At 42.1% G+C, this 16419-nt stretch overlaps 1 protein-coding gene across 3 annotated transcripts; it reads right to left on the bottom strand.

The window, feature by feature from the left end:
- Positions 1-217: 217 nt before the first annotated feature.
- LOC147314538 (uncharacterized) lies at positions 218-8335 on the bottom strand. Of its 3 annotated transcripts, none has more exons than XR_015124685.1 (2): positions 1555-8335; positions 218-1398 (listed from the first exon to the last, which is right to left on the bottom strand). XR_015124685.1 is itself a non-coding variant. In XM_086261530.1 (2 exons), the coding sequence occupies exon 2, from the start codon at positions 7747-7749 to the stop codon at positions 1921-1923; it is 5829 nt and encodes a 1942-aa protein (XP_086117656.1). In that variant the 5' UTR covers positions 7750-7914; positions 8071-8335; the 3' UTR covers positions 219-1920. The 3 variants fall into 3 exon arrangements, 1 of the variants encoding a protein (XP_086117656.1); XR_015124684.1 differs by having other exon boundaries at positions 219-1017; positions 1218-8335; XM_086261530.1 differs by having other exon boundaries at positions 219-7914; positions 8071-8335.
- Positions 8336-16419: the final 8084 nt, after the last annotated feature.

Here is a 16419-nt window from a genome sequence, read left to right as displayed (position 1 = left end):
TTTTTAAATGCTACCTGGCTTTTTTCTTTCCTTACTGCCCCATTTATCCATTCTTCACCATGCAGTTCCAGGTTGTCGGGCAGTTTCATAAGAATCTGAAGAAAGTCAGTGTGTGACCAGACAACAAGGCAGCTCAGACTTGTTTTTTGAGCACACACATCAAGACAGTTAAAACATCATGGCTGTCCCATTCTTCTGACTCCCACATTCACAAGAACGCCAAGCTCCTTGCTTGAGCACTGGACTAGAGGAGACAAGCTAGATTTACTGAAGACAGTTACATCCCTTCCAATAATGCTATGCAGTCAAAGGTCAGGCGTGACAGTCAGCCTTAAATTCTGGTCCTGCATTTTTGTGTTAGACACTGAACTGTGGGAGAGTAAACAAAGAGCTGTGTCAGTCAGTGTAAATCTGGGCAACAAAAAAACCAAAAACAGCCATGGTTGGAGGGAAATCTGTAAATCTGTTTTTTTATTTAGTTTTCTTGTCTGACGACTTAGGTGTGTTTAAATACAGCACGATGTAATGTATTGCATAAAAACCTAAATAAATATCTACCAATGTTTTCCTTTTTTGTAATGCAAGATGAAAATGACTGCTTTTACATGTGTGTTATGATTTACAGATCATGGTGGCTCTTTAAAGGCATGAAATCTACGCATGCAAAACTATACAACAACATTTTACTACTTTATGATTCACACATCTTTATTCCCACTCCTGTGTGGAGAAGCTGGCATCACCAGTATGGGAGAAACAATGATTTTTTTTTTCATTATTGAAAAACTCCTCTGCTATTTTCTCTCGAGCCATCCAGCGCTCTGATTAGATCTTCTGGCATGCAGGCTCATGGCCCGGGGGAGTTAAAGGAATAACTTGATCCAAAACCTCACAGGTTAGCTTCTTTTACAAGCTACGACCTCACACATTCAGCCAGAGGCCTCTGAGACACCTGCACTACATCCTGATAAAACAAGTCTTAAATGTAACTTTTCCATGAAGTGTTGTCTTCAGAAACTGAAAAAATAAAGAGTTGTTATTATTATTAATTTGCAGTTGCTGCATTACCAAAATGATTTCGAACTTGCGACTTGAGCAACAAAAGCAGACGTTATTGGCATGTTACTCCGTTTTTATTGGCTGGTAAAATAAAAATTGCAAATTATATAGAATGTGTAAAAAGATGGGATTATAGTACTAGAGGTCAGAAGACATACTTTTAACCAGCTGCTCTCCATTGGAGCTGCTTTCTCATGTGTCGCTGGGTCATTCATCATAATTTCACTTGTCAACGCCACTATGCTGCCCTCACGACACGTGACCCTGTGAGGTTAGACAGCTAGCGAACAAACAGAAGAGGTCTTCTACACAAGGCTTGACTTTCTTGTTTTTATGTAACTAGAACATGAGAAAAAATGAAAATGAATCGCTGGTTAACACACATCTTAATAACAACTTGCCGATTAGCCTAGCTTAACATGTACATTACATCAGCATACAGTTCGCTCCATGTAAACACACATAACGACTGTCTCTACACATGTCAATACTCACAAAGACGAACGTTTTCCGAGGTGCGAACGTGTAGAGCACTCTTAGCGTGAACATGAACTAGTCCCTATTTAATAACTGCCGGAGCACTTTTTCACGACATCATAAACGAAAGGGTACATCAAAGATAGGTTAGTGAACAGAGCGCTCCCTCGCTCCATTTCCGCACATAGGATACAAAGATCTCTTGTGACAATGATGTCTCACTCTGAGCTTATTTATCACTCTGCTTATGTAGCTCAATCAGCACACACACCAACCGCTGACTTTTGACTCAAGGGCATAACACTCCCCGCTTGATATACACACATTATATCACAATAAACATCAATACAACATATTCAAACATCATCTAGCATTGAAGAATATTCATTCAGTCTCTGCAAGCAAAACAACAATCTCTGAAACTGGTCTGAGAAACATTTTAACAGTCCCATCTTTTACAGTCCGCACTTCCACTTTTCGGACCTTCTTGTCGCTGCTGGGGAATGTTTTTACTATTAGTCCCATGGGCCATTCGTTCCTGCTGGCTTGGGGGTCCTTTAGCAGGACCACATCTCCTATTTTGACATTAGGTCTAGTCTCTGTCCATTTTGCACGACCTTGTAAGGTGGATAAATACTCTCCCTTCCACCTTTTCCAAAAAGTGTCAGCGAGGAGTTGAACATGTTTCCATTGTTTCCCAAACAGCTGCCCTGATGAGAAGTTCCCAAGTGGGGCGGACACAGCACTCATCTTCTGCGTTAGTAGCACTGCTGGAGTGAGTACTGCAGGACTGTCAGGGTCGGTGGATATGGGAACAAGAGGCCTTGCATTAATAATTGCCATCACCTCGGCCATGAAGGTGCACAACACTTCATGAGTAAGACGTGTTTGTTCAGTTCGTAACAACATTGCATCCAGAATGCGCCTGGCAACGCCTATAAGGCGCTCCCACGAGCCTCCCATATGAGACGCATGAGGGGGATTGAAAGTCCAAACACACCCTCTCTCTTGCAGGTACTTTCCTACTGCTTTGTTTCCTGAGTTTAGGTCTAATTCCTTACAAGCGCCCACAAAATTCGTGCCTCTGTCCGAGCGCAGAAACTTGGCCGGGCCCCGAATAGAGAAGAGCCTTCTTAATGCATTGATAAAACTATCAGCAGACATAGTCTCTATCAGTTCGATATGCACAGCCCTAGTTGACATGCATGTGAATAACACAGCCCAACGTTTGTTCTGGGAACAACCACCTCTTGTACGACGCGTCACAATAGTCCATGGCCCAAATACATCTAGGCCTACAGTGGTAAAGGGTGGTTCAGGGGTGACTCGGTCTGCAGGCAAGTCTGCCATTTTCTGGATCTGCATTTTGCCTCGCAACTTGCGACATGTGACACACCGATGAATGACAGATGACACAAGCCGCTTCCCTCCAATTATCCAGTACCCAGCACCACGGATAGCTCCTTCAGTTATGTGTCTTCCTTGATGAGCCACTCGTTCATGATAGTGAGTTACAATTAGCATGGCGATGTGGCTGGTAGATGGGATAATCAGAGGGTGCTTTTCATTCTCTGTGAGATCGGCAGCGGAAAGACGTCCACCGACTCGTAAGAGACTGTCTTTGTCCACTACAGGATTGAGCTTTTTGAGTGCATCAAATATGCCACTGACCTTCCTTCCTTCTTTAATGTTTTCAAGCGTCCCTTTGTAAGCTTCTTGTTGGACGGCTCGAATAATGACTGCTTGGGCTCGGGTGAGTTCTTGGACGCTCGGTGTCTCACTGAAACCTTTCCATCCCCTTCGCCCACTTGTCTTTTGTGCAAAGGATGTAACTACATGAATGAGTCTGGCTATGACTCTGCAAAGAGTGATCCAGTTTGAGTACTTTTTGAAACGGTCAGAACCCAACTGTGGCTCTGCTACAGTAGTTTTCATTACTTTTATTTCCGGATGTATCTCTCTGTCTTTTTCAGGTTCGATGAGCGTGAAAGGACCAGTGTGTGGTTCTGTGTGTGGGTCAGAGTACAGAAAGGGTGGACCTGAGAACCAGGTACTGTTCTGCAGGTCTGCTGCTGGAATGAACCGAGTGGCCTGGTCAGCTGGATTTAACTCACTTGGTACATAATGCCATTGACTCGGATGGGTGGATGCTCTAATGCGCGTAACCCTGTTGGCAACATACACGTAGAATCGTCTGGAGGTGTTGTGTATGTACCCCAACACAATCCTACTGTCTGTGTAAAAAGTCACATTGTCTACTTTAATGTCTAACTCGTCTCTGATGAGCTCAAACATTTCCACCGCGAGCACAGCAGCACATAGTTCCAGGCGTGGTACAGTGTGTGCGGGGCGGGGTGCGAGTTTAGACTTCCCCATCACAAACCCAGTATGACACTGTCCTTCACTGTCAACTGTACGCAGATAGACTACTGCACCTATAGCGACAGTGGAGGCATCACAGAAAATGCAAAGTTCTTTCACTTTCGTTGTGCTTAACGTACCTGGGCTGTAGCACCTTGGTATTTGGAGGTTCTCAAGGGCTTGCAAAGAGTCTTTCCATAAGTCCCACCTCTCCTGTTTCTCAGGGGGTAAGAGTGTGTCGCAGTCTTTTCCATCAGATGACAGTTCCCTGAGTAATGCTTTGCCCTGCATTATTATGGGAGCAGCAAATCCCAAAGGGTCATAGAGGCTATTAACTGTCGACAATACTCCCCTCCGTGTGAATGGTTTGCTCTCATTTGACACCTGGTAAGTGAAGCTGTCAGATTGTAGGTTCCAACAGAGTCCCAAGCTTCTCTGAACTGGAAGAGGGTCTACTCCTAGGTCTAAATCTTTCAGGTCCTTTGCACGATCCTCAACAGGGAAAGCTTCCATGACTTGACTGCAGTTTGATGCCACCTTGTGGAGGCGCAAGTTAGACTCTGCCAACATGTTTTGCGTTCTTGTGAGCAGGTTGATTGCTTCCTCTGGCGTGGCGACTGATGTGAGACCATCGTCAACATAAAACTGACGCTCAACAAACTGTCTTACCTCAGATCCGTGTTCTCGTTCTCCCTGCTGTGCTGCCTGTCTCATGCAGTAGATGGCAACAGCGGGTGACGGGCTGTTTCCAAACACGTGGACCTTCATTCTAAACTCAACTATGCTCTTTGTAATGTCATTGTCCTCATACCACAGATAACGCAGATAATCTCTGTGGTCTTCGCGCACAACGAAGCAGTAAAACATTTGCTGCACATCGGCTGTCAGGGCTATGGGCTCTTTGCGGAAGCGCAACAGCACTCCCAATAGGGAGTTGTTCAAATCAGGTCCGCCAAGAAGCACTTGATTGAGCGAAATTCCATCACATTCTGCACTTGAATCAAACACGACTCGTATTTGTTGTGGCTTCTGTGGGTGGTATACCCCAAACGTGGGCAGATACCAATGTTCTTTATTTAGTGGCAGAGGAGGGGCAGGCTCGGCTTGGTCGTTATCCAACATTTTCTGCATGAATTGGATGTAGTGATCTTTCATTTCTGGTCTCTTTTCCAAAGTCTTTCGGAGAGAGCAGAGGCGTTTTAGGGCTTGTTCTCTGTTGTCAGGGAGCCTCCTTCTCTGTGAGCGAAAGGGTAAAGGTGCAACCCAGCTGTTCTCTTGGTTTTGATAAACTTCACTGTCCATTATTGTCAGGAATGCTCTGTCGTCGATAGACATGGCTTGTTTGTTATCACCCTCAGATCTAACAAACACAGAGTGTCCCAAATCGTCTGTGATGCAGGTTGCATTCATAGTGACCCCATAATTCTCTTTAACGTGAATTGTGTTTGGGCAAGGCTCAAAATAGGATGCACGTCCATTATCTAAGGTGTGTGTTTTATAGACATTGACCTCTGACTGACTGTGCACTTTTCCTAGACACACCTCCCCCACAATAACCCAACCCAGGTCTAGCCTTTGGGCGTATGGTGCATCATTGGGTCCGTTGATTTGCTCACGTACCTTATGGACCCTGATGACGTCCCTTCCAAGGAGTAAAAGGATTGGGGCGTGGTGGTCGACAGGTGGGATGTTATCTGTCACTGGAAGAAGATGTGGGTGATGCTGGGCAATCTCTGGAGAGGGTATTTCAGATCTATTGTCCGGCACAGAGTCACATTCAATTAAAGGGGGTAGCTGGATGTTGACTTCTCCATCCAAAGACTCGAGGAAGAAGTTTACAGCTCTCCTACCTGAGGTTTGTTCTCTGCCAGAGCAAGTCTTTAAGGTGTATGGAGTGGGTTTGGCATTGATTTTGAAAAGGCTGAAAAACTCTGACTTAACCAGTGACCTGTTGGACTGATCGTCTATTACCGCGTACATTTTTATAGCTCTCTCTTTTTGGCCTGCGGGATACACTTTGACCAAACTGATCTTAGAACATGAACGTGGGCTATCACCTTGGCCACATACCTCTGTGCACTTCGACTCGACTGAAGGTGAGCTCTCAGTTTGCTCTTCATTGTCGTTGTTTCCTGGTGTAGTCCTCTTAGGGGCAGGAGTAGGACCAGGATGCATTGCAGATAAGTGTTTAAGGCTGTCACACTCGATACACTTAACCACTGCTTTACAGTTTTTTGCAATGTGTTGGACAGACCCACAGCATCTGTAGCATATGTGGTGCTCTTTGAGATAGGCTTGTCTTTCTTCAATAGTTTTGTCTCTAAAGAGCTTACACTTTTTGAGTGGATGTGGTTTTTTGTGGATTGGGCACTGGCGATCCGGTTCCTCCATTTTCTTTGGACTGAGATTATTCTGGTCCGGCTCTGCCGTAATGTCCATTTTGTGTGCTGACACAGTAGGTTTGCGACTATATGACCTCAGTTTTTCTGTGGGAGAAGGGACATGGGTGTTGGCCTTGGACATAGCAAAGCTTGGGTCATTCCTCATTTTCGCTTGCCGCTGGACAAATTGTGTGAAAACTGAGAAAGGAGGAAATGACACACTATGAGTCTCCTTGTACTGTGTTCCTACAGTTGTCCACTTTTCCTGTAGGTTGAAGGGAAGTTTTTCCACTATTTGCCTGACTCCTCTAGCTGTGTCCAGGTAAGCAAGTCCTGGGAGCGCGCCATCTTGTTTAGCACACTGAAGCTCCAATAAGATGTCACTAAGTTCCTGCAGCTTAACATTGTCTTTGTTTGTGAGTTTGGGAAAGTCCTCTACCTTTTTTAAGAGTGCGTCCTCAATAGCCTCAGGTGAGCCGTAGCACTCTTCAAGGCGTTGCCAGACCATCTTCGCACCTGCAGCAGGATTGAGGGTGTGTACAGCACGAATGCGCTTAGCCTGTTCGGATGATGTTGGACCCAACCATTTTGTTAGCAAGTCTAATTCCTCTCTTGGAGACAAATTTAGGTCTTTGGTTGCGCTGATGAATGAGGTTTTCCATGCCCAATAGTTTTCAGGTTTGTCATCAAATTGCAAAAGACCTGTGCTGACTAGTTCTTTGCGAATTAGGTATTTTGCAAACTGTTGCATTTCACTTGATTCAGGTACACAGTTGTTAAGGTTGGGGGTGTGCTTTGTGGAGTTGGACCAGTACGTGTCGACTACACCAGTGTTCACTGTTTGCTCCTGTTTCCTTTCTCTATTTACAGGTGGTGTTTTCGTCTGAGTGTTGGTTATAAAAGGATTAGTTATTTGTGTACTGTCTTGTGCATCTACTTCATTGCAATTTCCTTTAGGAGGCTGTGCTGAGTCGTGCTGAGTGTCTGGGTAGAGTAACTCACATTGTTGTTGAACATATTCGTTAGTGCGGTGCACTGTACTGATGGGCTCAGCTTCCTCACAAAGTTCTCCGTAGAGCTCCCCGCTCTGAATCTCTGCTTCTTCATAGGCTGAGGCCTCTGCTTCAGCTGCGGCTATTGCTTTTTGGCACTGGAGGACATGTAGATGAGCATCCAGTTCAGCTCTCTGTTTCATTGCATTAGCTTCCTTTTCAGCGAAGGCCAGTTGAGCTCGTGCTGCTTGAGCTTTGGCATAGGCCCTTGCAGCTGCAGAAGCTGTTGATGAGGATGTCCGTTGAGAACGCCTTGTCGAGGTTCTGGATTGCTGCGACTTGGTGTCGAATGGTTGAGACCGTTGCTGCGTTGTAGCTGGTTGAGTGGCGACGTCTGGTTGCTGTTCACCACCGGCTGCTTCGTCTAGCTCTTCAGCAGCGTAGTCTTTTAGGTAATTTCTTCCTGAGCGTAGACTCATGTTGCTTAAAGTAGCTCTGTATGCTTGAACCCGCTGAGTAGGCGTCTTTTCCTTCGTCTTTTTACTATGCTGCCCTCACGACACGTGACCCTGTGAGGTTAGACAGCTAGCGAACAAACAGAAGAGGTCTTCTACACAAGGCTTGACTTTCTTGTTTTTATGTAACTAGAACATGAGAAAAAATGAAAATGAATCGCTGGTTAACACACATCTTAATAACAACTTGCCGATTAGCCTAGCTTAACATGTACATTACATCAGCATACAGTTCGCTCCATGTAAACACACATAACGACTGTCTCTACACATGTCAATACTCACAAAGACGAACGTTTTCCGAGGTGCGAACGTGTAGAGCACTCTTAGCGTGAACATGAACTAGTCCCTATTTAATAACTGCCGGAGCACTTTTTCACGACATCATAAACGAAAGGGTACATCAAAGATAGGTTAGTGAACAGAGCGCTCCCTCGCTCCATTTCCGCACATAGGATACAAAGATCTCTTGTGACAATGATGTCTCACTCTGAGCTTATTTATCACTCTGCTTATGTAGCTCAATCAGCACACACACCAACCGCTGACTTTTGACTCAAGGGCATAACAGCCACTCCATGCAATTTATCTCTTTTAGGTCACTCCAGACTTTAACTATCAAAGGCAGCTTTAGCTTGAGTAAATATTGGAAGATCTAATTTCCAAAAAGCTGTGCACATAGAGGCTATCTCAACTCAAGTATCGATTTCCTTCATACCAGCATCGTTTGGTTTGCAGTCTTGGCTTTCTGGGCTCCCACATGCAGGCATAACCTCACTGTTTAGCACACAGTTCTTCTGTCTTGATACATGTTGTCAGAGATTGCATGGATTGCTTGTCTGTGTTTTTTTTTTTGTTTTGTTTTTTTTTTTTTTGGTCAGTGTTATGTAAGAATGTGAACTTTATACAGACTTTGGACCTTTGCATAGTTGCAAAGGTCATATGTGCAGAGCGTCTACAAAATAAATACAGAGAATACAAAGAAATATTGCAGTCAGCATTTCATATGCATTACTGACAGAAGAGCAGTTGTTTTGAATTTCCAGACTTTCTGTACTTTAATTAAAAGCTGGATGCAAAAAAAAAAAAAAAAAGACATTGGAGTCATAAAAAACGGCTTTCATGTATTCTCACATTTACAATTTACAGTCCTCAAAAAATAGACATTTTACTGCCTGGTTGTTCTTCTTGGGAGGAGCACTTAAATTAATAGTTTCTCCCGGCAATTACAGCCCCAGACAAACACAAATGAAAGGCATGAATTCGAAAGCGCCAAGCAAAATAAACTGGTGTGATAATGTAATCATATTCATTGTTATTGAATAATTGGAAAAAAAACAAAAAACAGATCCATTTATCAGCTGAAGTGGAACTGATTGGACAGGATTTTGTATTTTTGTTCATGTCCCACACACAGTTTGTCAGTAAGTAGTAAGACCAGTTGACATTTGGAAACGCTGATCCCAGCAAATGAAAGAGTCTGACAGTTCTCTAAGGGAGAGAACTGGTGGGGGTACCAGTTTGTTTACAGCGCGATAATCTGGAGCAGGCATCTTGATTGTGTGCTGGCAGAACATCAGCGGCCGTGCCGTGACTGCGGGAGCACGCAGCGATTACACTGGCCTCTTATCTGTATGAATAGCAGGCCTGTTACAGCAGAAAGCAGGCTTAATGAGAGATGAACATATGGAGTACGGTGACAAAAAAGGCCACCAGCCGGAAGTATCTTAAACTCCTGCATCAATAATCTGAGCCTGTGGCTATGGAAGTGGGTTAGGGCTTGGTTTAATTCTAATCACTATTAAAAAGATGATTTTCTACTTGTGTAAAGATATTGTTCCAAAATATAGTCTGGTTCTTGATAGGCCTGTATCACAGAAAACGATGCCATATTCCACACTTCGCAAAACTTCGCAAAAACAAAAGTTTGCTTTGTGTTTGCCCTCAACTGCTTAATTTCCTTGGTTACATGGGGACAGATACAGAACAGTATCTATTATGAATCTATAATAAACAATACGATTGAGTATGGATACTCCATTTAGCCTAATTTTGAACTTTTCGAGAATTTAACTTCAGAGCTGTATGTGAGAACACACATTTCATGTTTGCGATTGGACATTAAATGCACTTTCATGTACCCACATGAGGACAGAGCAGGAAATTCACACAACTCAGTATGTCCCCCATGTGTCCACCCTCCCATGCACTAGTATTTCCAGTAGTGAGGACCCATCTGTCTCCTGTTTGTTGCAATACATGTGAGAAGTGTGTGCAGCTTTTGGACTGTGTACCAACTTTGTTTTAATGACAATGCCTAAAGACTCTAGTCTTTTGGAAGCTGGTATCTTTCAAAAGCAGTATTATTGATATACTGAGACTGCACCAAAACAGTAAAGCTGGAAACAACAATGCTGAAAGGCACCACAACACAGGACTGCCTGAGCTGAGCAAAGCACTGCCTCACTGATCAAATGCTCAAGTTTCTGTTGACTTCAGCTTTCAGTCAGTTTATGTTAGTTCTAAACCCACATTTGTTTCATGTTTCTCACACAGCCTTTATGCTCTCATTCACATAATACTCAGTGTGACTTGCAGCCCACGATGTAGCTCAGTTCCTTTCCTTGATTAGCAATGCTGGCTTAACTATCCTTTCTTTCAAAACTTTTAATAACCTTGGAAACACTGACAGGAGCTTCAGTAAAGAGAGCTTTAACCCTCTGACTGTTGATGAAAATATAAAGTTACTGCATGCTGGAGAATCTATGGCACTAAGTGACAGTGATTGATGCTTGTGTTTGATGTGCGTGTGGCGTGATAATTGCGTTGCATGTCACGATTAGCAAGTTGGATTTTACTGAGTGGGCTCATTCAGAGTAGATTTATATGCCAATTTTACTTTCTAGAAGAGATCCATCCAGCAAAATGGGTGATGCATTGCCTCAATTTTTAGAGTATCAGGCATCAGAGTCAAATATTACAGGACTGAGTTTCTTCAGTGCTTTGCTGGTAGTATCTGTTGATACAATTCTAAGCCACATTTAGCAGTTCAGATACAGCCAAATGAAGACGAAGGTAGTGGTGTGCAGTCAAACTGATTTTCAATATGGTATTAATCTGATACCCAGAAACACATACCGAACGCAGATTATGTAATGAAGATCAATGTGTTTCAGCAATGAATCATCATCATCTTGCAAATTCTGAACACATTTTAATGACAGCTTAATCAATGTGATTTGCACTTTTTATGATAATGAGTTATAAATAGATTCAGGCATTTCCATTGTCCATGTTTCAGGTATACTATATATTCTCATTAACAAAAAAAAGGGAGGAAAATAGAAGGTGCATCAAAAGATCTAAGGTGATATTATGTTCATGTTGATACAGTTGCATTTTTTGCTATATAGACTGCAAACCATTGCCACACTTTTACCTAGTGTGGCAACATTTGCATAAAATTATGTTTAATTGCTCAGGAAACTGGGTTTACTGATTCATGCCACTGCAAGCTTATTAAATACACCCCATTGTGAAGTTTTGCTTCCACACTGAAGGCCATACGTTTAATGATTTAAATATTGAAGAGATCTTTGTTGCATCCTGAACAGATGTTCTCTGACTCATGTGAGCTGATGTGGGCTTTGACCAAATATCATCCACCATGAGGTTTCCCACCAACAACATACACAGCTCTAAATTTTACAACTTTGCCTATAAGTTTCCTTAAAGTTAACTTTCAGCATGGCATCTGATGTCTAACATTTGCTTATGTCAACCCTTTATTACTATATGATGATTACAGAAGGAGAAACAAATCTGAACAAGGTTTGGATCCATGGTTTAGCAAACCCACTGTTGCCGTAAGGTTAATTCCGTATAAAGTTGGTTGCTTTTCTGTTTGTAATCGTTCACCAGATGTGTACACAGATGTTAGAACGAAACACATTTCCTCCCCGGTTAACTAGGAGTGCATACAGTAGAGGCTCAAAGTATTTGTATTTGAATTTTCTGGAAACACAAAGAGCGGTAGCTCCACCTTTGCTGTTAGATCATAACAGCTTTAACCTGCCACAATGGGGAACGATAAATGATACGTTCCTACGCCTGTGTTTAAAGTGGGATTGTCTTTCATCTCCTGCTGGGACTCTGCCAGGAAAGATTCTCACTGTGAGGTTTAATGCTCCGAGCTATAAGCCCAAACATGTTTATTTATTTTTACAATTCAAAAGACCCTTCTCCCCCTCACCCCTGCTGTATCGCTCTCCTACCCCACCCGCCACCCCCTCTGTCATTAACTTTATGGGAATTTCCATGGAATTCTTTCTGAATATACAGTGAGTGATTGTGTGGGGATGAGGAACCGCATGCAAGGGTGTAATATCCTTCTCAGTAAGGCATGGGTTATGGGCCCCTGCTGATGATGACACGGGAACATCTGGATACCGGTGTGAGTGTGTAATGCTAAATAATGCAGCAGAATTAAACACCATCCAAACATTTATGTACTCAAGATTATGTAACATTAAATGTAATCACATAATGAAATCAACTAATGTCTGTGCAAATTAACTTACTAACAAACTCTCTCTTCTTCAAGTGTTTTTAAGTAGCATGTCGCTGAACCTTTACATACGGTTTATGCTTCATGCTTTGGCCAAGAAGGCTGACATTGATAAATGGAAGATTAATCCTTAACTAATGTTTCAGACAGCAGTGAGAGTGGATGTTTTCAGGTTTTATAACACTCTTTTTTTGGAAGACATGAAAACATAACAGGGACAAAGATTTAAATACAGTTTGGTGAAAGTGAAAATGGCACGAACATTGTGGAGCTGTTGGAATTTATTATATGACCACATATAATTATTACACCCATTAAACACTGTCTTCACTGTGATTTAAATCATTGCTTAAAATCCTTATAACTACATTTATAATTATTGATAGTACTTGCTTATTGCAAACTGGTTTGTGCATATAAAACAATGTGTGTGGGACTTTCATGTGTGTTTCCCACACTCACTGAAATGGCAGGTCAGGTGCCTTTGTAATCTTATGGCCCTCCAGCCCCTCTTATGATCTTTTTTAATCTCAGTCAGTTTAATCTCAGAATAAATGGAGTCTAATTTTGTTTATTTTCATACAAACTGCAGGTTTTTGCGTCTGCGTCAAAGCACCCTCTGACCTCTTTATGACCTCATTTCTTTATATACAGGGTATATGATCACTCTTGTGTGTTTTACTATTTCACTGTTTCGAGATTCCCCCATTATCCTTCAAACACCAGCATGTGTCTGCATGAAACCGGGAAAAATCTGGTAGGAACACATATAGTTCTACCAGCATCAAGAAATAAACACATAAAAAATACGCACATACATGGCATACACAAGTTTCACGACTCCCTAAAATGACTACCAGTATGCATTAGTTGATACTGGTGTTTGATCTAATATGACGCGGTAAAACATCCGAAATAGTATATTAGTAAAGCAGAAGTAATTATCATTGGAAATGGAAAATTAAAACACAAGCACCACAAATTTCTCCTACAATACTTGAGCGTATGACTGGCAACAACGGCAGACTTAGTGCCACAAAGGCTCAAAAACAAAAGATAAACTTTTTTTTTCCAAGCTGGAAACAAAAATCCAAACAAGGAGAGTAAACTGAAACCAGAAACACAAAGACTCAGAAGTGGAGACAGATTCGAAGACTGCAGCGGACAGACTGGCAAACAGGACTGTACGTACACGGCACACTGACTGGGGAACAGGACACAGGTGAGGGCAGCACGCAGGAGGAAACAATTAAAAGCAGGTGGTAACAATCAGGGGAAGGCAAACAAAAGCAAATAAAAGCCCAAGAGACACAAAGAAAAGTAATTACCAAAATAAAGATACACATAGACGCACAAACACATAAACGAGACAGAGGGAATACAGACACACACCGTTTCTCATTTCCCAAATTACACATCCTGTCCTCAGCACCTCTGGTTTCTAAGTTATGAGTGGACAAAACAAGGAAGCAATACAAAAACAGAGTCCAGGCTTCCTCGCTTTGAGTCGACTGCATCATAAATTACTTTTCTGTGATGTACATAACAAAGTCATTACAAAGCAATGTGAGATTTTGAATCCATATATATCATTTCCTATATGTTGTCAATTCAATCGATGACAGTAGGAATTATAGTCACAGCTCTATGTAGCATCATTATCACTTTTTAAGATTAATCTATTGGTCTTGAAGGAGAGGTCAGAGGTCAAATGTCACATTGTATTTAATATGGTATTTTCTATATGTTGCCGATACACATCACACTAACAATCATGGTTTCAAAGTTATAAGTATTTTTAATCAGTTTTAACCAGTAGATTATTAAGTTGAGCTTGCCAAAAACATAACCTACTTGGTGAAAAATGACGAAATTAATATCATCTAGGAAATTCTACTATTTTCTGCTATTTCTGAATACTTGATGTGATGACAGACTATAATCGAATACGTGTATATTTGAATAAATGGATAAATAATCAAACTTGCAATGTGTTACCCACGTCAAAACAGAGAATGCAATAGATCTGATCATCATACAACATAAAAAGGACATGTTGTTGTCCTCCTCTCGCACAGGATATATTTAAGCTTTGTGCTGCTCCTTTTTATACAATGAATTTTTAAAACCTCTAAAGAATACACCTGCGCATCCTCGATTATAGCTCCTCTGGCAAGCCTCCTCTCTCTTCTCTCAATATGAGGAATGGAAGACATGCGTAGCCAGAGAAATTGGGACAGCCTAGGGAAACACCAGGGAAAATGTATCCAAACATCAACCAAAAACTAAACAATGGCACATAAACTGAAAGTCATTCAACTATAAATGAGATCAAGAACTCAAAATAAGAAGAATCCAAAAAGCATAACCAAACCTTGAGACCACAACATGTGATGCAGATTCTTTGTAACTGAATACATCTATTTATGAATTTGTTGCCAGCTACCATCACTATTATTAGCATAGTTTCTCTTCTTCTTTCCCCTTTCTTCTTTTCTTTTTTACACAGAGCTCATTAAATTTCCCTTGTGTATAAAATGTGTTATATATAAAGCTCCGCTCTGCTTGCCTTTAGTTACATGTGCCCCACCATTATCCAGCTCTTCTCTTCTCTCTGTTCCTCCATGCATGCCTGTGCTCCAAAAAGGGTTACTGTGGCCCCAGAGCCCCACATGTGTAAGGAGATATCTTCAGCCAGCCTACAGCACTGAGCTCGCCGAGCGACTGGTTGCTCCTCCAACACACAAAGCAGTGAGCGAGGGAGAGGGAAAAGAGAGAAGAAGGGAAGCAAAAATATGAAAATATCATCAGAGGACTGGGAAGCAGCTTCAGCTCCTGCAATCCTTGTGCAAATACAACACACTCTCATGAACACAAACACACATGCATACGCACAAACACTTCTGGCATCTGTCTCGGGGAGAGATCAAGTAGAGATCAACCACAGAGCTTGGCTCTCCCCCACCGGCTGTCCTCATTCTGCTACACTACAGAGGGGAAACATCACCAGCTTGTTGGTCTGGGAGGCTTTCTGATTACCTCTGAATCCTTTGGTTGAGCAAGCCATAAATATTGTGCTATTAGGAGCATAACTGCAAACCTGCATGGCAATCAACCACCAATTATAAAAAAGTGTCCACCAGGAGTGTTTTGAACCTTTACTGTGAGTAATAAACTTCTATTCTAAGCCAATACATTTATTAAAATGACAAATCTAATCAGTTGCAGAAGGATCGGCCCTCTTGTTATGCTCAGTTCAGTGGCAAAAATTGCTGTTTTGGTTAAAGGTGCAGTCTGGGTGGCACAAATCCCTCATCAAATGCCACCATTTCAAACCAACTTTGTGCAAGTCCATGCACGTGCAAACACATAAATGCACACACGCACGACTGGAGTGCAGTATTAGCACCTTGGGTCAAAGCTGAATACCTTACAAATAAGCACAACTGGAGCTCATCAAAGAGTGGAAAGGCGGAAGAGCCAGTGTTGGTGGTTATTTATGATTCTACATTTTACGGCTCAGCGCAGCTTACTAAATCAGAGGTTTCCTTATTCCTTATTATTCCTTATTGTACATATTTTGATTAATTTGTGATCTGTTTTTCACTTATTGAGGCGAGATATCAAGATTGCGTGAAACTCCACGGCTCTGTTGCTGGAAAGAAAAAAGCACACACATGCACGTTACATGCACATGCTTTTTCCTACATGCACGTTACGAGGTGTGCATGTAGACTTGCACAAACGAACATCAAGACATGTGAGGTAAACATTGTTTTAAGATGTGTAAGTGTAATGCACACATACAAGTCCAATCACATTTTTTCAAGTGCTTTTCACTTTCGTTTATCTCTTCCCTTTACAGTAAATTAACCAAACAAAAGTAGCTCTCCTCTCAGTCGTTGCATGACAGCAACAGTGCTCATGTAATTAACCGTAAACTGCTCGTTGTGACAGTGAATTATCACGGGGCAACGAAATTGCTGGTTAATCATAAACACTCTCTGTACACAGTCGTGTTTATCTGCCTCTGCTCTAGCTTTAACCTCAAAGCTTTATTGTACTTT

This window comes from Aulonocara sp. 'chitande type north' Nkhata Bay, linkage group LG14 (assembly GCF_057382095.1).
Source record: "Aulonocara sp. 'chitande type north' Nkhata Bay isolate Kocher_YH1m ecotype deep benthic linkage group LG14, A_spYH_male_GT1.1, whole genome shotgun sequence".
NCBI classification, from domain to species: Eukaryota; Metazoa; Chordata; class Actinopteri; order Cichliformes; family Cichlidae; genus Aulonocara; species Aulonocara sp. 'chitande type north' Nkhata Bay.
Note: the sequence above shows the minus strand (reverse complement) of the source record. Positions and strands in the feature narration are given on the sequence as shown.

Coding starts and splice junctions, on each gene's coding strand:
- LOC147314538 (XM_086261530.1), bottom strand. CDS start 7,749: ATGAGTCTACGCTCAGGAAGAAATTACCTAAAAGACTACGCTGCTGAA.